The 26,938-nt window shown below is 45.0% G+C and overlaps 1 protein-coding gene across 2 annotated transcripts; it reads left to right on the plus strand.

Moving 5' to 3' along the window:
• The first annotated feature begins 512 nt into the window (after positions 1 to 512).
• gdf11 (growth differentiation factor 11) lies at positions 513 to 25,717 on the plus strand. 2 transcript variants are annotated; one of them, XM_035386883.1, is made up of 3 exons: positions 513 to 1,274; positions 16,483 to 16,856; positions 21,322 to 25,717. In XM_035386883.1, exons 1-3 carry the CDS (start codon positions 857 to 859, stop codon positions 21,700 to 21,702), a joined length of 1,173 nt encoding a protein of 390 aa, XP_035242774.1. In that variant the 5' UTR covers positions 513 to 856; the 3' UTR covers positions 21,703 to 25,717. The 2 variants fall into 2 exon arrangements, with proteins under 2 accessions (XP_035242774.1, XP_035242775.1); XM_035386884.1 differs by having other exon boundaries at positions 21,325 to 25,717.
• Positions 25,718 to 26,938: the final 1,221 nt, after the last annotated feature.

The raw sequence follows: 26,938 nt of genomic DNA on the forward strand, positions 1-26,938 counted from the left end.
CTTTCCTGCAGGTAACAGGTCGTATACCCGTCATCCTTCTGTCTCGATCCCAGTATATAAAAGGCACAGATATTAATGAATTACACATGTTTACAAATAAAATACATGCAACAACAAACGGAAATAGATCGTTTGGAAAGTGTGTGCAGCTGATCTTGTGCCTGGCAAACGCATTTCTGTAAATCCATTTATGATTAATGTAATGATATGTAAAAACCGTTTATCAAATTACCATCTTCTTCGTCATTTACCACTAGGACTAGACGCTAAAACTAAGTTCATTAGCTTAAAAAGTTAATTTCATTAGTTGCTTAACCAGTACATCATACCAACATAAACTCATAGAAGAATAAACGCCGAACAAACTCTCTCTCTCAGTCCCTCGCATTTACTCCCTCCCTCTATTGACTTGGTGACAGACCTGAAAGCCTTTTGTTGCGTTCTCAGCCAATAGAGACGGATTACGACACTGAGCAGCGGCGATATATAAAGAGCCCTTTTTAGACGTGCGTGCACACTTTTCATTCACACATCTGAACATATATTTCCTTGTGGATTTAATTGTTATCCGTTGGTACGACCAAAACAAACCGATATAATCAAAACGGCAATATTAAAATCCAGTAGCTTGAATAACAAGTGACGAACAGAGGAAACCGCTGGGACGCATGCTGTTATATTTATGGTTATATTCATTGTTTTGTTTGGTATCGTTATGAATCGTTTATGAATGTGATTCTTATTGGAACTGTTGTAGATCATCGATTTCTCAACAAGGTGGGAATAAACAGCTCGCAACAAGCCAGCAGAGAAAAGAAGCAGAAGAAACAAAAATAAGTACTGACCAGTCACCATCATGCCCCGATCTAACTTTTTGTTGTGTTTGATGGTCTTCATTTCCCTGGGACTGTCCGGGAGTGATGAGCCAAACCTATTCCTGCCGCCAGCAAGCGAGATGCCCACGGAAGCCGGGTTGTCGCTGATAGAGTTGGAGGAAGCTGGTGCGCACGAGTGCTCGGCATGCGTTTGGCGAGAGCAGAGCAAGGTGCTAAGACTGGAGACCATCAAATCTCAGATCCTGAGCAAGCTGCGACTCAAGCAGGCGCCTAACATAAGCCGAGAAGTGGTGAACCAGCTGCTCCCTAAAGCGCCGCCACTGCAGCAGCTCCTGGACCATCATGACTTCCAAGGGGACGCTTCCTCGCAAGACGAATTCATGGAAGAGGACGAGTATCACGCCACTACTGAATCTGTCATCACCATGGCCTCGGAGCGTAAGTACACTCGTTTTAACCTAAGGCTAATGAAAATGATTCGCTAGTTCAGCAGCGCACGTTTGGGAAGATCACATTTGGCCACTTACCGGTATTGTTGGTTCCAACTGATTTGCTGTAGGGTATGCTACGATACTAATCGAAATTACTGGGTGTATAATGCAAAAGTTTGCGAGAGGAAGAAAGGTGGGCACCAAAAGAGTATACTGGTATTCTCCCATGAGATTTCACGTTTCTCTATTTGTTCAGGAGATTAAGACTGGGAGAGTCTTCGGTTGGTGTTTCTTAACGTGTGAAGCAAGGAAGATTCAGCTGTTGGATACGGTCAGAATAAGAGCAGTTGCCTAATAAGTGTGAACTGTGAACTTGAAAAATCAATAAACCAATTAATCAATTACTGCGAGTAATTATTATATAATGTCACAAGTAACGAATTCTATTTTCTTTGTTAATAATATGTTGTTATTAATAATAATAATAATAATAATAATAATAATAACAATAATAATAATAGCTGTCATTATTGTATCATACTCTCTGCAGCTGTCGTGGTGACAGGGCGCGTATAAATAAGGGGATGTCCCATAAGGCTTTGGTTGTCATCTGTCCTTTTCATTGAGTACTGACAGTTCCAACGCCGCAAAAATCCTGCGTTTTTTTCATCTTTCATTCTGTGGAGCGCTCGTTTATGGAATAAAAATATATAAGAGCAATCGCATGCGATATGCCGTAGGCTATTTGAAATTTTCAGTTTTCTACACTATCACATAAATAAATTACCTCATCTCACGGAACAGTTTTAGACAGTCCTTGAAAAATCCTCTTTTTTTTCACCCTAATATTAATAAAACTCACTGAAGCTGTAAAATAGCGAGTTCTTTCTCAGGTTTTAGTATCTGTTAGTAAATTTAGTACCCCGGTGGTGTAATTTGACATTTTAAAGCTTTTCTGTGTTTTGTGATGCTTTAAAAACTGTCACTAATTAGGACTGTCGCTTTATGAATAGTGGTGCCAATGTCCATTTTAGTAACGAGTGTATAAATCAATAATGGTAATTTAGCTCTGAGCCTGTACCATTATTCCGTTGTACTGCACGTCCAGTCTGTATAGAGTGAGAATGTCTGCTGTGTTGTTTTATTGTCCCGTTTTTATGTGTTTTCCATACATCGGATGTTCAAGTCGTTTACATGTTTGTTACACATATTGTTTTGACAACATGGGCTATAGCCTGAACAGGTGTCTTAGTTGAGACTACAAAATAAGGGATTCAGAAACCGGGCTTGATTAAAATTTTAAAAAGTAACCTACTACATGTATTTTCAATGCATTATTGAAACACATTTTTAGTGTTAGTACAACCGGCAGCTGTGTTCGACCAGTTCTTTATAAGCGGGCTCTAACCGGCACCCCTGCTGTTCAGCGCAGTGAGAGAAAGTGTGTCCAAAAGCTGCTATTGTTTCCTCATGCAGCAGTCCTCTCGACAGCACTTGCCTTTTTAAATGCGAAGTTTATAGGCACAGCTCGTTTTTTTCATTGAAGACACAAAGCCTGAGAAACAGTTGGGGTCGAGCAGAGTGTGTGACCTTTCAGCGGAGAATCGCCGGGGTTCAACAACATTTACACACGTAATGTATTCCGCACAAGGCGGACGAAAAGCCGAGCAAATAATCCGTTTTTTTTCCAAGAGTGAACAAAGGTAGGTTTGTGTTCCCTTAACTAACCTCTTCGGCGTTTGTTATACAGCCCACGTCGTGCCCTTTCTCAACAGCATAATGAACTGCACCGGCCGAATGAGATTTAGTGACGTTCTCGTGCAAAATCGCTTTTTACAGTTGACCATCAATTCCGGAAAAAAAAACAGGAAATGACATAAATGCACGACATAACTATTTATCGTGGCACTGTCGCAGTGCTATTTGTTGTTAGAATTACTCGTAATATGGTGAATCTCTTAATTAGTTTGTTGGAATCGTATACACTACGTAACACTTTATGTGTTCAAGAAGGTCCTCGACAGTGAGTGACAGCACGCATATCGGATGCAAGCATTAACATTTTTGGATCTGTTCGTCCTTCCTATGAAGCGCTTGGACTAATGATATTGGTGTTCGGTGGATATTATGTAGCCTACAAAAATAAAAATACTGGCCAACTAAAATGTTACCGGTGCTTTCACAGTGGCTAAACTAAATAATTAGTGGTAGTTTCCCCAGTTTGTTGGAAAATTACTGTGGTGTTCTGCATTAAATACTGGAAGGATTTCACTTTGAGTTGTTGGCCTCAAGTGAGATTATTATTAGAAAGGTACTTTCTGAATAATTTATTTAAAAAATCTCAAACTATTGGTCAGGTTTCTTGAGCGTAAGAAATGTGACGGTGGCTGATATGAATGAATGAATGAATGAATGAATGAACGAATGAACGAATGAATGAAACATTGCATTTAAATAAGGATGGATCAGTTCATAAGCCCATGTTTACTGGCATGTAGACTTTGTATGGTGGCAAAAATGTTTCAGTCTTTCTTAGACAAATACATTGCATCCTTATTTCAGTGACCAGTGACATGTTAATCCGTCAACTGACCAATCAGAATGTGACTGGCAGCTGCACGCCTGTTTCAGTGTCATCCTCCACCGGAATCGCACATTTCAGCTGGTCGTACGCTGGTGTTGCCTCCTTCTCCTTCCCCCCCCCCCCCCCGAGTCGTCCTGCCGCCCGTGAGACGGAGCATGTGCGTTATGTCACAGTCATGCCTTCTCTGTTGGCTTAGCGTGTGCATCTGTCTCTGCCTGTTTACGGTGCGGCCCGTCCCGCGCGTGTGAACTCATCACTCACCGCCTGTCGTTAGCGGCGCAACACTGGGGCCCTGTGTGCGGAGGCCGTGCAGCTGCGCCCTTTCGTTACGGTGCGCTACCGGACCGTCCTCCGTCACTGTCGGCGGACAGGGGAGAGGGGAACCCGTCGGTTTTTTTTTTTTTTTTGGGATTAAAGGCCGCTTTCCGTGCGGCGATACAGTGCAGCTGTGCTTGTCTGTTTGGGGGAAAACGAGAGTCTTCCATCTTCTCCTGAGGCATCGGTTGTTGTGCTCGGACAGAGAGCGCTTTAACTTCACCCCGAGCAGATGACCCGAGAGAAATGTAGGGCCCAAAACATTTGTTTGGTCCCTCACCACTGCGACCTTTGACCCAGGAAGCAGTTAATTGTGTGTGCTTTAAAGGTACCTATGGCGATACATTGATTAAATTAAAGGTAGTGGAAAGTTATTGGTATTTCTGAATGAACCTTGATCAGGTCTTGGTCTTTATCATATTGTGCTTCGCTCTCTCCTGAAGTTCACGTGCTCTTAATCTAACCCCTCGTAGTTTTTTTCCCAGAAAACCTCATAGATTTTCAAGCTTTGTTCGTTGCTACATGGTAAATACTGATTGTAACTAATTAATAGCACCAGAGAACAGCCAAGTGTCCTTTTTCGAAAAAAGGGCCCAACAGGCATTTGTGTTTCCTTGCGAGATGTGGGCCAGGATTATAAATTGGTCCCTGGGATGCGTGCTTCGTAATATCACATGTCTTAAGTCTTATTTATTTATTTATTTTTGCCTCTGGCATGCAGGCACTCCGCGGGACGCCCGCGTGCGAGGGCCCTCGGTGGCTCCGGCATGTGCGGGGAAACGCATGTGGCTGAGTGTCACACGGCTGTGTTGCGCATCATGCCTTATATTTCTCCCACCCCCCCCCACCTCCTCCCTCCCTCCCTCTCTCTCTCTCTCTCTTTTCCCCTCCCCTCCCCTCCCTGGTTGTGCAGCATTTTTCTGAGAACGCACTGCAGCGCGGTAGCCTGTGGCGCGCTAATGGATCCCACAGGAGGAGAGCTGCTCGCCTGTAGCCCGGCGAAGGAACTTCAAAAAGGCGCCAGCGCGCCATTCCCACGCCGCAGCGCTGCAGCGCTCCGCGGTTCCGTGAGCGAGCGGCGCCGCTTCGGAAACCGGACCGAAGCGGAAGCTGTTCGCTCGAGCGTCCACATGTAGCCAGGCGGCACGGCGTTGAGTGTGTCCTGTGTTTGCTGATTGAACAGTATCATGGTATTTTCTGCAAAAGTACACACCATAGTGCTCTATGCATATTGTCATAATAGTCATAGCTAGTATTATGAATGGCTCACTGGCTTTGCTTCATACTGCAGTTTTAGCAGAGACAATGTATGCTGATTGTAGGAGATTGTCTTAGGCTGGCTTTGAAGAGCCGGGAAAACTATACGTGGAGTTTACCGGTGCGTGATACTCATGCTACTTGATGTTGTGTGTGATATAGCGTGCGTCCACGTGTGCGCATGAGTGTGTGTATATATGCGTGTGTGTTTGTGTGTCTGCATGTATGTGTGTATATGTGTTTGTGTGTGTGTGTCTGCATGTATGTGTGTGTATATGTGTTTGTGTGTGTGTGTCTGCATGTATGTGTGTGTATATGTGTTTGTGTGTGTGTGTCTGTATGTATGTGTGTGTATATGTGTTTGTGTGTGTGTGTGTCTGTATGTATGTGTGCGTATATCTGTTTGTGTGTGTGTGTCTGCATGTATGTGTGTGTATATCTGTTTGTGTGTGTGTCTGTATGTATGTGTGCGTATATCTGTTTGTGTGTGTGTGTCTGTATGTATGTGTGTGTATATCTGCTTGTGTGTGTGTGTCTGCATGTATGTGTGTGTATATCTTGTGTGTGTGTGTGTGTGTGTGTGTATATGTGCGTCTGCATGTATGTGAGCATGCCGACAGCTGGTGTGGCACATGCGCTTTCGAAAGCGCATGCGTGTTCGAACGCTCTCAGTTTGTGACAGAGTAGCTTTTTAAAATGTTTTTTGGGAGAGCTCCACGAGGGGGGCCGCCGGAGCGCCGCGGTGTGCGTGCGCCAGGGCCGTGTCGAGGTGCTGACCCCTTAAGGCCCTCATTTGTCACTTGTCTGTGCTCCCGAAACCAGGCCTTCCCCCCTCATCAATGGCCTTTCTCTCCCCGCCGCAACCGCGCGCATTCCCGGCCGCTCGCCTGGCAATTTGTCACTTCCCCCCTTCTGAATTTCTATAATTGGACGGTTTATGGCGAATTCGCCACTTTAGCGCACACCTGCATTCGGGGGGCATCTGTCTCCGAGGCGGACCGTGCCAGATCCAGGCCCGCGCAGAGACGGGAGCCGGAGCAGCTGCACGTCGATGACTGAGCACGTCACGCGGTGCGAGCGAGCGGGCGGGCGAGGGAGCCAGCGGCGGGTTCCAAACGCGTCCCTTCGCTTTTAAAAAAGGGGGCCCGTGCGCGTGCTCCTCGCGCTCTCTCGCTCGCTTCCCCTATCCTCCTGAACTTTGCGGGGTTTTTTTTCCCCTTTCCCGCCGAGCATCCGCAGTGCGTTAGCGGCGCGGCGCGGCGCTCCCATCGCCCGCGCGTCACCCCCATCGCCCGCGCGGCGCTTCGGTTAAGGGGGCTTTATGAAGTGCAGATGGCGTCGCCGCGGTCGCTGGCGAGTTAATAGTCCCCGTGTTTCGCTGCGCCGGCGCTTGGAAGCGAATGAAGCCAGCTGTCTGCAGCGGCCGCCTCCAGCGCTTTTTATTGCGGAGACATCAAACAATGCGCGCGCCGCGGGGCTCGGCCGGGCGGAGGGGCCTGGCTGCTGCCGGCTGCGCTCTCGCCCGTGCCCAGCGGTTTTCCAGAGGGGTCTGCGGTATCTGCTTTTGTGTCTCCTGGTGGAGTAAGAATGTGACAGTTGCTCGGTTCCAATCACTAAAAGGAGTGGAGGGGAGGGGGGGGGGATGGAAAAACAGAGAATCTTCCAAGAGGCCATAGTACCCCCCTCCCTAACACCCACACACTGCAGGAAAAATCTCCTATTGACAAAAAGGGTCACAGGGTTCACAGCAGTGTGATATATTGGATGAGGAGCCAATTAACCTCATCGGGTCTCTTTCTTTAGCAGAAAAGGAGAACCGGTAGTAGATTAAACAGCACTACCCCCCACCCCCCACACACACACCCATCCACCAACCACTCCCACTAAAAAAAACCCCCAGAAAACACAAGTCTTTTATAGTGTTGACCCTATAAAAGGGTCATTTCCTGAAGGTGCAGGAACCATAAACATTAAGGGGAGAGCGTTAGAAAAGACAGGGGCAGCAGAAGTCCGGCTTTTCTTAAGAACAGTGTCCTCTGTTTGCGGGAAGTTGATGGCTATGTGAGGTTTTTATATATTTATTCATTCCAGTGGTGGATAGCCTTGACAGCAAGGGCTGCTCCTCCCTCTTCGGTTATTCTGATGTATCGGAAAAGGGAAACAAAAACTTTGTCACGGGTTCGGTCGGGGAGCCCAGTTTGTTTAAGAAGAAGTAAAAATCTTTTTTCTTTTTTTTTTTTTAAAAAGAGTGCAGGCTGTAGGAATAGCACAACACGCTGCCAATTTTATGGCTAATAAAATTTCAAAGGGACCAAAGTCCATTAATACCCTGGGCGAAATTTCACCAGGGCCTTCAGGAATCTCGCTCCCTCCACCTCCTATCCCACATTCCCACGGTCCCGCGTCTCCCCGCCCCAATGCCCCTTTCCCAGGGCGGTATTCCTGGTCCACAGATGCCCTGATACGAATTTCCCATGAGAAAACAGCGTACAAAATCAAAAGGACAAAATACGAAACGCGAAGGAGTGGCAACCAGGCGACGGTGTTAAATGGTACCCGTGTGTCCTCTCGGCACTTCCGCCATAAAAAAAAGTGTCAAAATAAGGACTGCGCTGGAGACAAAAAAGCTGCCGACCAGGGGGCTCGACGCTCGCGGGTCCGAGCGCAAGCTCATTTCACCCGCGTTAAGCACTTGTGCGCACTTGCGATGTGGCACACTTTCGGGGTGGCTGAGTGGCTATTAAAGGCGTTTAGGACGGTCTGATTCTTCCCGAGGTGACAGGGGACATGCTGGCGGAGGGGTCCGCTGGGAGCAACCAGCAGAGGCATCCACTCCTTTAGGGGAAGGGGTTCTGCGGAGGCTTTTATAGGTACGCTTAAAAGACCCCAAACAGATGTCACGCTCGACTAATAAAGGAAATAATTACTCCACTCCAGTAATTAAGGGCCTGGCTGCAAGGACGAGGGAAGAAGGAGAAGAGAAGAGGAATCCTGAAATAGAAGGAAATAAAAATCACAAAGAAGGTTTTTCATTCCAACTCCTTTGGCGTGGGATGAAATATAGCGTGAAATGCTAAGCGGTTAATGGCGGATCAGAATAAACATTTCAGCATGTCAAAAATGACTTTAAAATGTCTTAAATACTTAACTTCCACAAGAAACTGGGCATGACATCACAAGAATCTGGGCCTGGCATCTGACACCAGGACCCTAGCATGCGAAAGGTGTATTTGGGATCTTAAGCCCATCAAACATGCTTTTTGTGGCTGGCTCTATATAAGGCTGTAAATGAAGATGTCAGCTGATGAGCAACCTTATGAATGCTCCACACAGCACACCAGTACGTTGGAACGGAAGCCAACTTTGGCTATTAATCATTTTCCACGAGAGCTGGACAATGACAGAGCACTCTCCGAATGTCAGTCGCAAAGCCAAAAACGCATTTGGCCGCTGAGCAAAGGATTCAAACACATCCCGTCCCAAAGTAAACTAATCATGAATTTGTACAACATTTATGATTAGAGCTAGTAGCAAGAGCATTAATGGATTATTAAGTGATTCATTTTCCCCTTGGTTTGGTCTTATAGAATTTTCACATACTTACACAGCTATTTATTGACATCGTTTTTTTTCTTCCTTTTTGCATCTAGCCCAGTATTTGGAAATGCATGTTGGTGTAGTTTCATAGAGCGAGCAAAAGGTGTGCAAAAGGATGGGGCAAAGCCCCGAGGATCAGAAGCGATGATCATCGCTATCCTGGGCTCACGAGCGCGCGCTTAGCCTCTTCCCTTCATCTGGGAACCCTGGGGCGTTTTGACGGGGGGCAAGCGAGGGGGCCGGAGGGGTAGCAGCGGAGGGCCAGGGACCCCTCCGGGCACAGAGCGTCTCATTGTCAGTCGGCCACAGTGCGCGCATTGTACCGGCCAGGCGGGCCTGGGAGCCAGCGCTCCGAACGCGCTCGCGTCCGACAGCCTACGCAGGAGCGCAGGGGGGCGTTGCGCCGTCTTACGCACGAGGAACGACGGGACGCGCGCGAACCTCGAGGGCATAGCCGACCCCGCCATGCCGTCAGAATGCCTTCAAACTTCAGCTGTTAAGAGTTCTAACGAAGGTGCATGATATTGTCAGTGTCTTTCAGGCCAGCGGAGCAAAAGGACCGAGACTTGGGTCCAGGTAGGCGGTCGAAACAGAAACCGCTTCAGGAAACGCTTGGCGGCTAACGGAGCGCCCCGTGCTAAAATGTTTGCGTATAAAGACCTCTTTAAACCGAAACATCCGTCGCTTGAAAAGAGAACCGTGAGACTTCTGCATCCTGGGTGTTATCCACCCTAAATCAGGGCTGCTTATCCAGCAGGGTATTTTTGTTAGATTTTTTATTTTTATTTTTTTTCAAAAAATGGAGCAGAAGAAAGGTTTTATTTGTCTAAAGCTGGCCACACGCTGCACCGTGGAATGAAGAGTTCTTTTTTTTTTCCTTTCTGGAAAAAAGCTGCGTGCGTCTACCAGGAGAGGAGCGCTCTCGGAGAACAAAAAGCCCCGGACGGGGACCCCGCTCCCCCGGCTGGTTGGTTGCTCCCTGCTCAGAGGGCCCTGGGGGTCCGCCTCTTTGTGGGGGATAGGGGTTTTTTTTTTTCTTTTTTCGATAGGTTCCTTCCATCGGGGGGTTCTATTATAAGCCCCCTTCCTGAGCCCTGGGAGATCACGCTGAGGCCCAGTGTGTGCATGTGTGTTTCTTTATCTGGCTGAACAGGGGGGCTCCCTCATTTGGAACAGGGGGTATTAGGGGATGTCTTTTGTGACTCCTGGGGGGGCTACTCTACGGAGCCCTAATAGGAGTCTTGTGCCTAGCGGTGTCCCAGGGGAGTCTAACATCACACTCCCAAACCCCCCCCACCACCCCCCTCCTGCCCCCAAACCCCTAACCCGTGCGCACACACACCCCACTCCACACACACACGCACGCTACGCCCCCCGCACCCCCCCGGCCCCCATGGGATGGAGAGTGAAACAAAGAGGGAGTTGGGCCGGTGTGGAATGGGATGGTTGAGGGGGCGCACTGTGCCCCCTGTCTTATTAGAGGGGTCGTGAACGTGTCACAATGATTAATTTGCTGAGGTGCAGGGGGATACCCTAGAGCCACATTTATCCAACACTGGTGCTCCCAAATGCACACTTGCCACAAAATGGCACATTTGCATTTCCCATTAAGAAAAGAAAATATAGATATATATGCAAATGGAATCCCCCTTTTGGTTTGCGCCATTATGCGCCATCGTTTCGGACATTAACAATAGGTGACCGTTTTCCTTTTTTTTTGCAGCCTATTCAAACTCAGTGGGCTGCGCCTTCCCCCACCTCACTGGCTGATGGCACAAGGCCATTGTGAGACCAGCATGATGCTGCACCCAATGAGAGACAAACACACACACATGTACACGCTGACACACACACACACGCTCACGCACACACATGTACACATACACACACACACACATGTACAAGCTCACACACACACACACACACACACATGTACACGCTGACACACACACACACACACACACACATGTACACGCTCACACACACCCGCTGACACGCACGTACATGCACGCACACACACACACACATACACACACACACACGCACATACACACATGTACGCACACACTCACACAGACGCACACACACACGCGCGCACGCGCATGCACACACACACGCCCATATGCACTTACACATGTACATGCACACACACTCTTACACACAAGCACTTACACATACGTACACACACAGACATGCACTTACACAGACACACATAAACATACACACAGGCATGCAGTCCTAGACAAATACAAATAAACACGTGCACTAATGCACACACAAATATGCACATGCATGCAAACATGCATGCACAATCATAAATATCTGTAAGTCCACACTCATGCACATGAACAAATGCACATACACTAATATGTACCCACACACAAAGACTTATAAACACTTATATTCATACCCATGGTAAAATACATGTGCACTCACATTCACACATGGACACACTCAAGTGTGCACATATGCATATCGACAAACACACACACAAATTCACAGTAAGACACTAGTACACACTCAAACACACACCCACACATTGGGAAACAGATCCAGATGCAAGCGCATGCATAGTTGTGTGCACACAAATTGTACATATACCGACACACACACGCAGACACACACGCACACACACACACACAAGCACTTACACATGTACATGCACACACACTCTTGCACACAAGCACTTACACGTAGGTATACACGCACACACACACTGTCTCTCTCACACAAACACAGACAAGCAGACGTGCACACATGCATGCACACACACGCACGCAGACAAACGCACACACGCACACACACACACACACACACACAGTGACAGAAGGATGGGAGGTTTCAGTAACGGCACCGCGTCATTGTTGTCATTTCCATACGAATCAAAAAGGTAATCTTCTGATCTGCTATTGTCGGGCTGTGGCCCAAACACCCAAACCCAAAAAAAAAATCGACCGACTTCCATGTGTTGTTAGCACAAAGCTTTGATCCCGGGCCGGTCCAGTCCAGAGGAAGGGCTCAATCTGACACTGACAGACACGTTTCCTCATAACCTGCCAAGCTCGCACAATGGGGCTCAAGCTCTCACGTTAGGGGCTGTCATTTCAGATTACATTCTCAGCCCAAGCCACTGTCCACGACTGGCACTGCGACTCCAGATAACCTCCACGAGCGCCGCGTCACCACACGGCCGGTTTCCCCCAGTATCTAACATCAGCGCGGACCGTTAGCCCGAAGGCTGCTTCTCCTGCGTCTGAAGACTTTATGTGGTACATTTGAATTGACTGTGAGATGCACTGTTTGTAAAAAAAAAAAAAACCAATGAAACAGGTCAAGTCAGTCAGGTGAAACAGTGGCATTGCCTGGCATGTTTGCATTCTGTATGTCCTTTCATTGTTTTTGTCATATGTTCAGAAGGAGATATGGCTATGCCAAATCAAAGTTCAGGTGATTTTGTCATTTTTTTAAGCCAGAAGATAAAAAGTGTTCTGGCGCAGCATTAATCCAGAGACAGAAAAGTACTTTGGACAAAAGCAATTTCAGATGAAAGGCACTAATGTTTCTGTGAGGCATGGCCAATATTGCTGCCAATTTTTAATCAAAATGCTTTTAGCCAAATAAAGTATTTTTGGTGCTTCCGGACAAGGGTCCACCCATCTTGCATTCTGCATTGTCACTAAAAGCATTTCCAGCACACTTCCCGCTCTGCCATCATTGCAGCTCTTAGAAAACTCTGTAAGCACTTAATGAAGAAACTCAATGACATTCTGCATGGCACCCTAGCCATTAGAAGATGCTGCCACTTCTACTGGTCCCGGATTTGTGGATTCATTATGAACATTTCCTATACCAGGGGTGTCCAATCTTGAAAAACAGCTGGTGTACGTGCAGGCTTTTGTTTTAACTCAGCACTATGACACCTGATTCAACTAATGAACTAATAATGGTCTCCAATCAAGATCTTGAAATGTAGAATCAGGTGGTATTGTGCTCGGGTAGAACAAAAAATCCTGCACCCACATCGGCACTTTTTGGATAAGCTCTCCACAGCCTGCAAAATCGTGCTTAAGCAGACCAAGCAAAGCCTCAAAATCCTAGCAGTGAGGCTGTGCCAAAAATGTTCACACCTGCTGGCACTGATCTGGCGATTAAGGGGATGCATTAGGATCAGACCAGGAAGCTTAACGGTCCGGAGCTGTGGCCGCAGCACACCCTCAGTCCCTGATCTCTCTCACAGCATCGTATCAACTCTCACAGAGTATGTAAGTTTAAACGGGATGAATGGGATGGGATTTGAAGCCAAATTTACTCAGTAAAATCCACTCTGTCGTGCATCCCCCATGCTCTCATTGCGTTGCGCAGTCTTGCGGGCGTCGTGCCAGTGAGCGGTTGAACGCTATGTGCTTGTCGAAGCGCCCGTGCATCAGGGAGTGGCGCTCTAACTAGATCCACGGTGCAAACCCCCTCAGGCTGGGATGAACGCCGGGGGATGGGTGTTAATTAAGCTAGTGACCGCGGCTAAAAAGTGGTCACAACCGCGGGTAAGTAACACAAACAGTGCCCTAAGGCCCTCAGGCTTAACCAGTACCGGGCCCAGTTATCAGTCCTCGCAGCTGGCTACCCTTTCTGTGATCCCCAAAAACTCTGACCTGCATGACACGGAGAGCCCGCCCGTGCTTAAGCAGATGGGAACAGTACAGGATTTTTATACGTGCAGTTACCATAGTACGTTTACAAAAAAAAAAAAGCCAAAATTTCACTCATTGTGTCTCCAGTTCTTCAGAAATACTGTGTTTGCCCCAAATTTCACATGCTGAGCACACAAAATATTTACTGCCCATCAATGTAACACAATACACCCGCCAGCCCAATTTATGTGCCTGAAATGCGTCGCGATGCACGACAAAAAAAAAAAAAAAAACCCACGGCGCATCGGGGCGAGCCGTAAATCAGATTCCCCGGATTGAAGCATTTCCACAAAAAAACGCCAACGCCGGCCCCATTCAGATCCACTGACCTCTCATTTACATTCCAGCCCATTCTATCTCTGAGCTACAGCTGTCTTTTCTTCAGCCCTGGAAGAGGGGAAAAAAAAAAAAAGTCATTAACGGGATAAATCCTGACTTGTCAAAGCATCTCGTTTGGGGGGAAACGAAAAAAGCGGATTCAGTGCCGAACTGTCGAAACAGATTGAGGAAATTTGAAAATACTATTTTTCCTGATGCTATTTTTGTAATGTTCGTTGTATAAATACATCAGAGCTTATCCTTGGAATACACAAGGTCTATGTGTGTTTCATATACATGGCTGTTGTATGTGGCCAAGGATCAAGTGGCATTTATACATTTAAAATTAAATGCTAACAGAAGTGAGATGCAGGCTGTATATCAGAATAGTTTTTGGTGACTATATTCTTGTGATTGCCGGCTTTATTTTGTGAGTGTGCATGCATGCATGTGTGTGTGTGTGTGTGGGGGGTGCATAACTAATCCTATTGGTTAAAGCCACAAAAGTGGACGGGGCGGTTATTGATTATGTTTCTTATTAAAAAAGCCTTGCCCTTGGAGTATGACGGGAGCGCTCGGGCGGTGAAAGAGTGACGCGCCGCACGCGGGGCGGGCCGAAAGGCCAGGGCAGATTGCCGCCCGTGACCCGCTGGTGTCATCGTATGGCGCAAGTGAGCAAACACAAGGCCGAGCGGAGCAATTACTGTGACCCCAGAAACGCACCAGAAGGAACATTGACACATTGTTTTCTCCAGCGTGAGACAGTGTTACTTACACTCACTAATGACTGGGCTTGGAAATACCCCAGAATACGAGGTGAGGGACCACGTCTCTCTCTCTCTCTCTCTCACTCTCTCTCTCTCTCTCTCTCTCTTCCTTTGGCTAGGCTTCAGCTTTCAATCGGGGTCTAATGATGGATATTCGATGTTTACCTCATCGAATTCTTCACCCTTTATGTTTGGCGGTTAATTGAATTACGCCGTGCGTATCGAAACTTGTCCTATTTTCCCGTTAGTTGGGAGTGTGTAAACAACCCTCCCTCCGGGGGCACTCACAAGAGGTCCTTTAAATCGGCAGGGGTGTCTTCAAAATGGCCATCCTCTTGCACACCAAAAAAAGGACCCTTCACAGGAGAAACATATATTACCATTGCCACAGGGCTGAAAGCCTAGTCGACCTTGACCTTCAAACTCAATTTGGCTATTAGGACTGACCCCCCAGCACCCCTGGGGATGTAAAAGCCTGACGGTTTTGACCCATAACCCCATTTCTTAACTAGGCCTAGGTGCCAAAGTGACCTTTTGACCCAGGAAGCCTTTGCAGGTTGCCATGGTGACCACAATTTTACTGAAGATTGGCAGTCCATCCTGTTTATGTAAATAATGACACAACAAATAAAACCAACCCTTCTATTATCAATTCACATATTAATACTGAATGAGAAAGGGGTGCTACTGTTACATTAAATAAATTAGCAAGAAAGCAATATGCAAGGATCCGTAGGGCAAAAATATCATTTGGGTTAATGTTGGGTCAGTCATGGTATCCTACTGTTTAGCTTATGGAAACAACTGGACAGATTTCTGAGGAGGGCTACATTAGTGCCACTGCTTTAGCTTTTCTCAATTTTCCTCTAACATGTTTTGAACTGTTGAGACCCACATTAGGCGGCAGAACATGCGGAGCATGTGTTATATATACGTTTCATGTTTTGCCCTCCATTGCATAGTTGGTCAAATTCAGTATTCCCACAAAGAATTTGATGTATAAGTTCAGAATATTTTATGCATGTCTTCCGCTTCAGAAATACTGAACGGAAATACCATTTTAAAGAAGCTTTTCATCAGTTATACCAGAAACCTGAACAACTGAAAGAAACCATGCCAGACATCACTGTGGTCACTGTCTCAATTGTTCTTTTTCTGCCTGTTCTCTCTGTCTCTCTGTTCAGTTAAGCTTTATTCACCTGACAGATGCTAGGTTCTTTATTCCCAAATCACATAAATAAGGCATATATAATAATAATAATAATAATAATAATAATAATAATAATAATAATGTGGGGGTTGATTCATAAGACAGTAAAATAGTCCAATCCAATAATGATAATACTAGAGCCAAGGGTTCTTTGCCACATTTTCTTCAATAATTAGTTCTGAATGTGGGAATACGGATCCCTGTCTTTGCAACCGATTTACCTGAAATAATTTTTTAAACAGGTTACCATAGCTGTAATACCAAACAATGATATGGAATGGCTCCTAAAACTTCTAAAGCTTCAATTCTATAATACTATACAAACCTATAGTAGGTGCACATAGTCCCCTGTAACTCTAAGCTCTCTACAATAAGAATGGCAACTAACTTGATTATTTCATGGTGATGAGGTGCCTTAGTTGCTTAAATCTTTGCCTTTCTCTTTCTCTCTCTCTCTCTACCCCCCTCCCTCCCTCCAGCGGAGCCCCTGGTCCAGGTGGACGGAAAGCCCAGCTGCTGCTTCTTCAAGTTCAGCCCCAAGCTGATGTTCACCAAAGTGCTGAAGGCCCAGCTGTGGGTGTACCTGCGCCCGCTCCAGCAGACCTCCACTGTCTACCTGCAGATCCTGCGGCTGAAGCCGGTGACCGAGCAGGGCAGCCGGCACATACGCATCCGCTCGCTCAAGATCGAGCTCAACTCCCGCATGGGCCACTGGCAGAGCATCGACTTCAAGCACGTGCTGCAGCACTGGTTCAAGCAGCCGCACACCAACTGGGGCATCGACATCAACGCCTTCGACGAGAGCGGCAACGACCTGGCCGTCACCTCCCTGAGGCCCGGCGAGGAAGGACTGGTAAGGACCCTTAGACCTCTCTCAGCCCGCTTCCTCACGCCCAGATCTATCTCTGTGTCGTATAGGAACATACAGACACAAGAACATGCTGTTCGGCCCTATTTAACATCACTTGTAGGCGATAAGTTTGAAAGCTTTTCAGCTACAATCAGTTTTGTCACAAAACTACACTGATGAGCCAGTTGCTCAGTTTAGAGTATGCGATTAGACAAACTCAAATAGCACGGCAACATTCATAGCATAAAAGCAAAAAGGTTAACCTTAGTGAAATGGAGATATTTTCATAGATGTGTGTACATGAAAACATGACACACACACACATATGCACACACCAAGTATGTCTCAACAAAACACAGGTTAAGAGGAGAGAAGGATCAGAACTACTTGCAGATCAAGAGCTGCACTCATAGTTTCAAGATGAATAAAAACACTGGCAAGTAATGTGTTCTGAAAAAAAAGATAAGAAATAGGTTCTGGATCACAAACAATAAAATACAAAACTCTTTAATACTTGAATACTTTACAGTGCTAATTTCATTTGATGAATGAGCATGGTGCACACAAACATTCTGGCAACTGCCTTCCTCAGTCTGTCATTCTTGGTTTCTTTGACACGATCCAGCACCCTGAAGCGTGCTGTGCAGAAACATATGTGTCCACCGTGCTTATGAACCAATAAAAGTAACATTTTTATTTATAGTGAGTGCTGCCTGCTTTTCCATTTCACAAAGAGCACCTAAACTCACACAGCATTGTTCAGTTCTTCTGAATCACACAGATCTGCAGTATAGGAAAGCTAGTTTTATTAGAATTTTTTTAATAAAGTAAAAAATTTAGACCAGCGGAGATGATTTTTGCATACCATCATAGCATCGCATTACGGACAGGTGTGGCACTGAGGTTGCATATTGGCAACATTTTTTTGAAATTAAAAAATTCCTGCATGGCAGAACATTCCAGCTTTTTTTTTTTCAACAAAAGGAGAAAGATCAGAGGCTTGGACCAGCCCCAAAAAAAGGGACTCCTCTGTTTTTCTAGCATTTTCTCCAACAAAAGGAACCAAAGTCCTCGCTGACATGTTTGACCCCAGGAGCCAGTCATTCTTTTCCAACTGCAGGGGTGTGCTAGTAAGCTGGTGTTTGAGTCCATCTCCTTTCTTTGTGAAGGGAAGAGGGTTTATACCATGTTTGTGGACCAAAAAAAAAAGCTCCAGGGTCCCTAAGTGCAAGGGTCAAGGTTAAGGTAGCCTTAAAAAATGACCTCAGAGGTCAAAGGTCACCACAGCTTGCATTATTGTGGACCATTTCATTATCAGAGGTATAAGGACTCGCTCCTTCAACTTTTGAAAGCTCTCACAACATTCACATTTTTATTTGTTAGTATCAGGAACTCTTGATTTGAACACGATGCTTCATCTTCAATAATGCAGATTTCAAAATGTTGCTTTCTCCAAATTAGGTTATATCCCAAAATTGTGCTCAATTCTGAAATCATAAATTCAGTCACTTAGCCTAGCCTAAAGGCTGAAATTATAACTTATAAGGTAATATTCTGTCTGAATATCTAGAATACAAAATAGAAATTTTAGTTAATTTACAACATCTTACTAATGCATTTCAGTGCTGTAATACTAAGAGTTGCAGGTTTGCTAAGTTAATGACATTTTTGAGCAGTATTTCTCAATGGTCTGTGCAGGAAATAAACTAATGATGTGTAACCATCTTGGTATTGTGGAGAATTGTTCACTCAAGTTTTATGAAAATCTGCTTTCCAGTTTTTCAGTTATAGCTAGATGAAAAAATATACATGGAATACTATCTACACGCATAGATCTCAAATGACAGCATTCAACAAGTTTTGCAAGTCTGGGGTAGTGATAATGTCCAATTTATTTATGTGAAACCAGCAATGTAAATTTGAGCTAATAATAGCATTTGGTGAGTAGTTCTGAGCATAGCAATACAGAATTGTCTGTCTAAATCTACCAACTTGCAACTGAACAACACTGCTTTTCCTTAACTTTGAAACTTGCCAGCTAGCAAAAAAGCTTTCATTTGACATGAGTAGAATATCTAGTGAGACTTGAAAACTTCCCCATTAGCACCACCAAGACAATAGCAAAATAAGACAAACGATTTCTACACTTAGGGAGCTAAGCTTTATGATTTTAAGTGAACGGATCTACTACTAACACTTGTACTGATTTTCCCATATTAATATTCATTTTGCTGGCTTTGAACTGCTTGGTTTCCTCTAAATAGAAGTGAGATCTGTTGGGTCACCTGCACCAAACACAGGTTTTAAGACTAAGACTAATATCTGAAGCACTGGACATGTGGACCACTGTTAGGACTGTGAAGGTTCCCACCATCACACTTCAGTTCCTTTCAGTGCTCATGGAGGCGGAGTTAAGACCACATGTGGTGTGTTACCCAACACCCATGACAGAATACATGTATGTAGGTCACCAGAACTTGCCTCAGACACATCTCTGTGCACGAATCGCTGTTCAGAATCACAAGTTTTCTTGCACTAACATTGACTTTGCCTTATAGAAAAGAAATGGAAATCAGGTGTTGTTTTTAAATAGATTTTGAATAAGTAGCACACTCTCTTGCATTGTAGTATGGAGAGCGTGCTATGTCTGCAGTGAAGTAATATTTGGTAGCCCTGTTTTGAAAAGCTATGTTTGTTGAAAACAACTTATCATATTTTTTGCATATTCACATCTTCATAACACTATATACTTGAAACAAAACAGACATTAAAAGGAAAACGTGGTAAATGTGCATTCCTGAAATTAAAGTGTGTATTCTTTCCAAAAATTTAAAATTATACTACATTGCAAGCACTAGTAGCATTGAAAAATACCCTTTACAGGCCTGATGAAGGTGGTGTTGTAATCAGGGGCAAGTAGCATTCTTGTGAAATAAAGACTATAAAACAAAAAGTGTTACAGTGTTACAGATACCGATACCTGGCAGCTTGCCAGCTTGACTGTTATCTAATTACTAAAGATTATGATGTAATGCTGAGCTACAATTTTGTTTTTCGTTTTTGAAAATAACCGACACAGTCCAACATTTCCATAATATTAGCGGTTTTCCTCCTCCTGACTAGACTACACCTTTCCTCACCATTACAACTTTCTGGTTGTTAGACTATTGATAATTAAAATTAAAGTTGACGGTTCATTATACATTAGACAATTACTCAAATTATTATCACTCAAACTTTGATGATTCATTAGCCTAAGCATAGCTTAGCTAGCTGTTTCCAATGTGATTATGCAATATTAAAATTAATTTCAGTGATAGCATAACCAAATGACCTACAGTACTTATGACTTTTTATGACTCTTGAAGAAGAATCTATAGGTAGCAAAGCCACTGGACCCATACGAGCTACTTTAGAGATTGCTGCGGGAGTTCATTTTGTGTTTTCAGCAGCCTGTGTATCTTGTGCTTTTTACTGGCTAAGTTCGGAATTGCTAATAATTCTACTTGTGCAACGCCTCGTCAACGACTCTTTGAGGCTAACATAAATTACATTCAGTGACAAAAGATGAAATAACGTTTCTAATTAACTTACTTTCCAGCAAACGGTCTCCCTACTCTTTTATGAGAACACCGGTTGAGTCCACCGTCAGCCCACACTACGTGCTCGTTGCTTCACAGCGCTGGTTGACCGTTGGAGTGCGACATGTTGTCTTGGTGATTCTCGCGCAAGAAAATATTTGAATGATAAAATCTAAACGGCACAACTAACGTAACTAAAATAACTGTGATAATTGAAATACATAAATAGTTGCATTAATGAACTCAGTCATGGTAATTAGGAAATACCAATTACTTAGTGTACAATAACTACACTTACTTGTTTACAGTATGTTATATCAACTGTAATGCATGTATTAACTCAAGTAGCCTAATGATTTAGGCCTATGTAGCTGCAATGTCAGTGATGCTCTTGTAGTGTTGATGTGTGTGCTATGTAGATGTGTAGGCTATGTATGTAAAGTGATACCTAACTTCTAATGACTGCTAAAATTTGGTGTTTGGTTCTCCAAAAAACAACTAAGGATCGTATATACTTGAATGTCTAGGCTACATGTCAAGGGTCAAGGAGGTCTATGTTAATGTAATACACAACAATTCTAAGAGTTGACAGTTGAGCCTGAGTGCATTTGTATATCATGTCTATTATGAACTACATGCATTACATGGACAAAGCTGTTGTTCGGACAGAAAGGCCCTTAGACATTGTGTGTGACACTAGATAATCGACAGATAATTGACAGTGTAATGATAGAAATGAAGGGAATAAGAAAATAAACGAAATAACTACTGATAGTCAAAAGAATAAACACCCCCCCCCCCCCCCAAACAGGACTCTCTGGCCCGCGCCACTCTTCACTCGCCACACGGTTTTATTCTCCTCTGTCCCTCCCTCCCCTGGTTTCCAGCAGCCTTTCCTGGAGGTGAAGGTTCTGGAGACGACCAAGCGCTCGCGGCGGAACCTGGGCCTGGACTGCGACGAGCACTCCACCGAGTCGCGCTGCTGCCGCTACCCGCTCACCGTCGACTTCGAGGCCTTCGGCTGGGACTGGATAATCGCGCCCAAGAGGTACAAGGCCAACTACTGCTCGGGCCAGTGCGAGTACATGTTCATGCAGAAGTACCCCCACACCCACCTGGTGCAGCACGCCAACCCCCGCGGCTCGGCGGGGCCCTGCTGCACCCCCACCAAGATGTCGCCCATCAACATGCTCTACTTCAACGACAAGCAGCAGATCATCCACGGCAAGATCCCGGGCATGGTGGTGGACCGCTGCGGCTGCTCCTAGACCTCCCCCCCGGCCCCCCGCCCCCCCTCCCCATCAGGACACCCCAACCGCCTTCTGCCATTCGACTTAACTGAGCTCTCCCCAAACGCCATTTCCTGCTCCCCCCACTCCCCCCCCCCACCCCCCAGAAAACTATCTGACAGACCGCAATCTCCCTACATCCCCATGCACATCAGAAAGAGACAAAAAATACAAATTAAAAAAACGAAGGAAGATGCTTTTATAGGTAGTAATTTTAGTGAAAATTGGAAAAAAAATACATGAATGAAATATAAAACATAAAGACAGGACTTTAGCAAAACCTTAGGAATATATATTGAAGGGAGAGTGTTATGGAGCAGCTGGAAAGCCTAGGGTAAAGTGAAAAAAGCTATGTTTTTTGTTTGGTGTTTGTAGTTTTGTGGTTGTTTTTTCATTCAAAAGTCTAAAAAAAAAAAGTATCGGGTTCTCAGTTAAGATTTTCTGTGGTAATCTGGTTCTTGAATCCAGAATTGTGTACATCTGCCCCCAAACACAGTGGGACATCACACATTTAACACTCAAGTTTATTCATTTTTTGTGCAGGAATGTTTTTTCTGTCGAGGGGTTGCATGGTAAAATTAACCATACATCCTCATTCAGCTGATTTGAACTTAAAGACTGGTGCACAATTTGGAAAGCTATTTAACATGGGTGAAGGTAAAAAAAATCAATTAAGGCACTCAAAGTTTTTTGTAAATACAGATTCCAAATAAGCTCAGAATTTTTTTAAGAGACAAGATTTAAAAAACACTTGTCTTTGATGTTCCTTTTCCCTATTAAATTCCTCAAAACGCGTTTAATTTGTATATTTAGAGACGCTTAAGAGTTCAAAAGATTCAAAGACAATTTTTCAGCTCCCTCCCTTCAGATGGGAGTTGCACCTCGGTGTGAAATTCTTGGCACCCTTTCACTGCTACTTTGATCTTCTTTTACTTGTAATCTTGTAAAAAGACAAGAAAAGGAGGAAGAAAAGAAAGAAAAAGGTTTATTTCACTACCTTTTAAGAGCCAACAGGAAAGGGTGGCTGACCTGATTAGAACACTGAGGTAAAACCAGAACGGCACCAACTCAAGTAGCCTTTTATCAATTCCTTATATTGTTTGGCTTAAGCTGGGAATTGAATGGCTTAATTCTGGAAAACATTCAGGGCAGTTTCACAGGAGATGTATGAATAACGCAGTGGGAGTGTGTGTTTATATATATATATATATATCTGTATATGTATATGTATATATATATATATATATATGTTGAGGAAAGAGCAGAATATCAAAAACTATTGCCACTATCTTTTGCCAAACCCAGAATGACACTGGCGATCTAAGTCCCTGTCTTAACCGTTTTGTGTCCCAAAAGTTATACAAAGCTGTACAGCCCGTTACGGGGTTTTGACGGTTAACCGTTGACAAAATGGGCTGTGCTCCCCAGGCCACACAAAGTCCAAACGAGAAGACAAGATATTTAAGCCATGAAAGGGCAAGCCCTATACTCTACATTCTCCTAATGAAGCGCTTTATCTACAATACATGTGCCCCAATTGCACTGTGCTCGGACACGGGTCCAACTAATATTATATAGATTATGTAAAGCACGAAAGAGATTTCTTTTGAGGGCTTCCGCATGAAGAAAACTATAGAAGATGCATTTGATCTTTTAGTTTCTGTTTCTACATTACTCACAATCAAAGAAATCACTAGTCCCAGTTTTATATTTTAAATATTAAGGTGCTAGATTTCAAAATACTCAGATAGATGAAAGGTTTTCTGAGGTTTCACGTTTTAAGAGTCAGAAAGTAGCTAGTATGTAGATAAATGACATGGGAGTTTACCCAAGCACATGGAAAAGTTGATACTGTTGATTACCTTTCCCCCAAAGTTTCAGAGAATTTACATGAATATACTGTATATATTTTGTAATTGTTCAGGATTTATATGGATGTTATACTGTTGATTACATTCCTCCCTTGTCCCTTGTCTTTAAAATGAGCCAGCCTGGCTGTGTTAATGCAGGGGGGGGGTAACCGTTCTCATGCTGTGCACCCTCACTCGATACTCCCCCGCCGCCCCCCCCCCCCCCCCCCCCCCCCCCCCAAACCACAGCCCTTTCACATAGAATTCCAAGGAGAATGATGACCAAATCTGTGCATTAAACAGCCCCCCCTCCCTCGCTATGCTTTCAAAGGCAGGTATGCCAGCTGGGGTGCAGGGATTTTTAACATTACCATAATACTAAAGGGGGAGGGGAGGGGGGGGGGGGGGCGGGGGGCGGGGGCAAGTGCGATCGAAGTACTCACCAGTCAGTAAAGGGAATGATTTAATCCATGTTGGGTCAATTTGGAGATACTGTCAATGGTGTGCATAAGAATGTAACTCATTGCCGTTGCTAGTGTAGAAAAGTATATCGAGTAAACATTGAAAACGAGACCCGACCCATAAGGATCGGTGCTTGAACAACGTGAAGATTTGAAAGCTGAAGTCTGTCTCCTGGATGTCCGAGCGATGATATCGCTTGTTGGAAACGAAAGCACTATGCTGTTGGATAAAGGAAGAGCCTTCAGACATTATATATAAATAATATATATGATTTAAAAAGGGGTACAAAAATCCTTTCTGGGCACTCTACCTTGCCAACAATAAATTTTGCACTATGGGAAGTTAATGCTGAGAGGAGTTGTGTTATGGTTTTGTGTTTGTATTTTACCTTATTGAGCACATGAGCTTGACCATGGATATTTTAAATGAAGAAGAAGAAAAAAACTGTCTAAGCTTCTGGCAACACACAGTGTGGATAAAGTAGTGAGTCCATGTCCTCTTTTGTTACTGCCATGCCTTTCTCCTCGATTCATCTGAAGCGGAAGCCTGATCCCCCCCACCCCCCCCACCCCCCCTTTCAGCCTGTCACATGACCCAAGGATGCAAATGTTGTGGATCCACTGGCCCTGGAGATACTACGCTGTTTGAAAATGAGCTCTGCGTCGTCACACGTCCAAACTGAGGAATATGGAACGCTTTAACAGGAAGTAAACCGCCCCCCACCCCCACCCACCTCCAACCCCCCTTCCCTTCTTACCCTCCTCCATCCTCACGTGTGAGTTGAAATGACATCTCTGATCTCAGAATGCGAGGGACTTGTCTTGATTGTCTTAGGCACATTTTGCCTTTTTGCGTTTAATATGAAATACCTATGATTTATTATATGGGCAGTGAACCCAAACGTTGTCAGCCAAAGTTGGAGTGGAAAATATGTTGTGTACTGTAACTCACGCGTTGACGAGTTAGAATGCTGTTTGCTGATGGGGGGGGGAATTAAAAGATTGCATAACACAGTGACATCCACCCAAAAACTAAACATCGGGCTAACCTTTATTCAAAAACAAGAAAATACATTAATATGAAAATATCTACCTCACTAAATCATTCTCCAACCTTGCACCACTGAATTTGAGAATAGGTTTTACATAGCTGTTAATATACGTGACCATATGCATATTTACCCACGATTTGTGCCCTAAATTTAAAATGTTAATCCCTCTCTCAGGTTATTGGAGAAACTGGACAGTTGAATTCACAAGTGTTCTGAGAGGACTACTGAATTAAACACCTGAACACATGAGCCGAGTAGCAAATATGCCGTGCCCTTTGGACCATTGCTTAACACTGGTTGATGTCATTTCCGAAAGTTACAACTTTTGAAATTTCTTTGTGTGTATACTTGTATGTGTGAGAGTTTGTTCATATATATACAGTATGAGAGGAATTACTCCTCTGTGTAAATAGAACTCAAATGTTCACATTTTATCGTTCTCAGACAGGTTCTCCGCTTCCAGTACCTTTTTTTTTATTTTTTGTTTCCCCTCCATGTTGTGCAGAAAATATTCATCCCACGTGCAGTATGATGGTTGTGTATATGATAACTGTTCTATTGTTTTTTCTCTCTTTTTTGTTGCTTGTCCAGCCTTTTTCTTTTTGTACAATAAATCATTTATTTAGCCTAAGTAACGCATGGCCTCGTTTTTACCTCATTTTGGTTTTCGACTCGTCTTTCAGTCTTTTTTTTCCGCGAGAGGAGAAACCAGAACTACTCTGTGAAACTGAAGGCCATCTCTCCGTTCCAGCAGTGAAGCGAACAGAATGAGCTGGGCCAATCAGTGCAGCTGGGCGTGGCTTTCAGAGGCTTGGAGCAGGGGACAGGAAATGGATTAAATCCGGAGGCTAATTGGTGGAGAGAGGGAGAGGCCTGACGTGAGGGGTTCAGTGCTGAGCGGCCATTGTTTGGATCACGTATGGGATGCAGCATGACCCAATTAATGTGTCACCTGATAGGAGGGCCTCTCATCAACCTAATTTAGGGAATCAATGGAAGACAAATGAGTCTGGAGACGGAGCTCTTTACTAATGCAAATTAACTGAGACCACCCAGCACAGCTCAGAGAAGCCTGACGCCAGTGATGACATAAATGGGAGTGGGGGGGGGCATCATCCTCTGTTCCCCTACACATACACACACACGTACACACACACATGCACACACACATACACACACACGTACACACACACACATGCACACACACATACACACACACACACGCACACACACATACACACACACGTACACACACATACACACGCACACACACACACGTACATGCACGCATGCAGGCGCACACATGCTCTCCCCACGATTTCCGTTCCACGGTTCGCTAAGTGCCGTAGACCCGCTGCTCGGCACTACAGGAGCCCCCAACATCCACAAAGATATCCCAGAAAAACATCCCAGAGAACTCGCTGAGAGGAGAGCAAGAGAGGGGGAAAAAAACTCATCATTCTCGGTCCTCTTTTCAAGCCCGCACTCTGAGGAGGAGCGATTTTTATTATTTTTTTCCCGCCTCCATAGTTACCAGCGTGCCTCTGTGATCTTCGGGAAAAGTTGGCGCGCTGCCTCGGGGGCTGCACACCAGCCAAACCCCCCCCACCCCCCACCCCCCACCTCCCCCCCTCGCCGCTCCAAGCTCGCTCAAACCAGAAGGCAGTCACTGGCGATTTACAGAGCGGTGCCAGAGCTGCAGCACTTCAGCCGCTCTGAAGCCCATCAGCCGCATTCTCCACAGCCGCGCAGGCCCTGCGCTTTCCCGCCATACCGTACGACAGCGGCCAGCGGCACTGGGCAAACACCGCCGTCGAACACAAACAAAGCGGAGTCTACTGTACCACGGCTA

This window comes from Anguilla anguilla, chromosome 13, assembly GCF_013347855.1.
Source record: "Anguilla anguilla isolate fAngAng1 chromosome 13, fAngAng1.pri, whole genome shotgun sequence".
NCBI classification, from domain to species: Eukaryota; Metazoa; Chordata; class Actinopteri; order Anguilliformes; family Anguillidae; genus Anguilla; species Anguilla anguilla.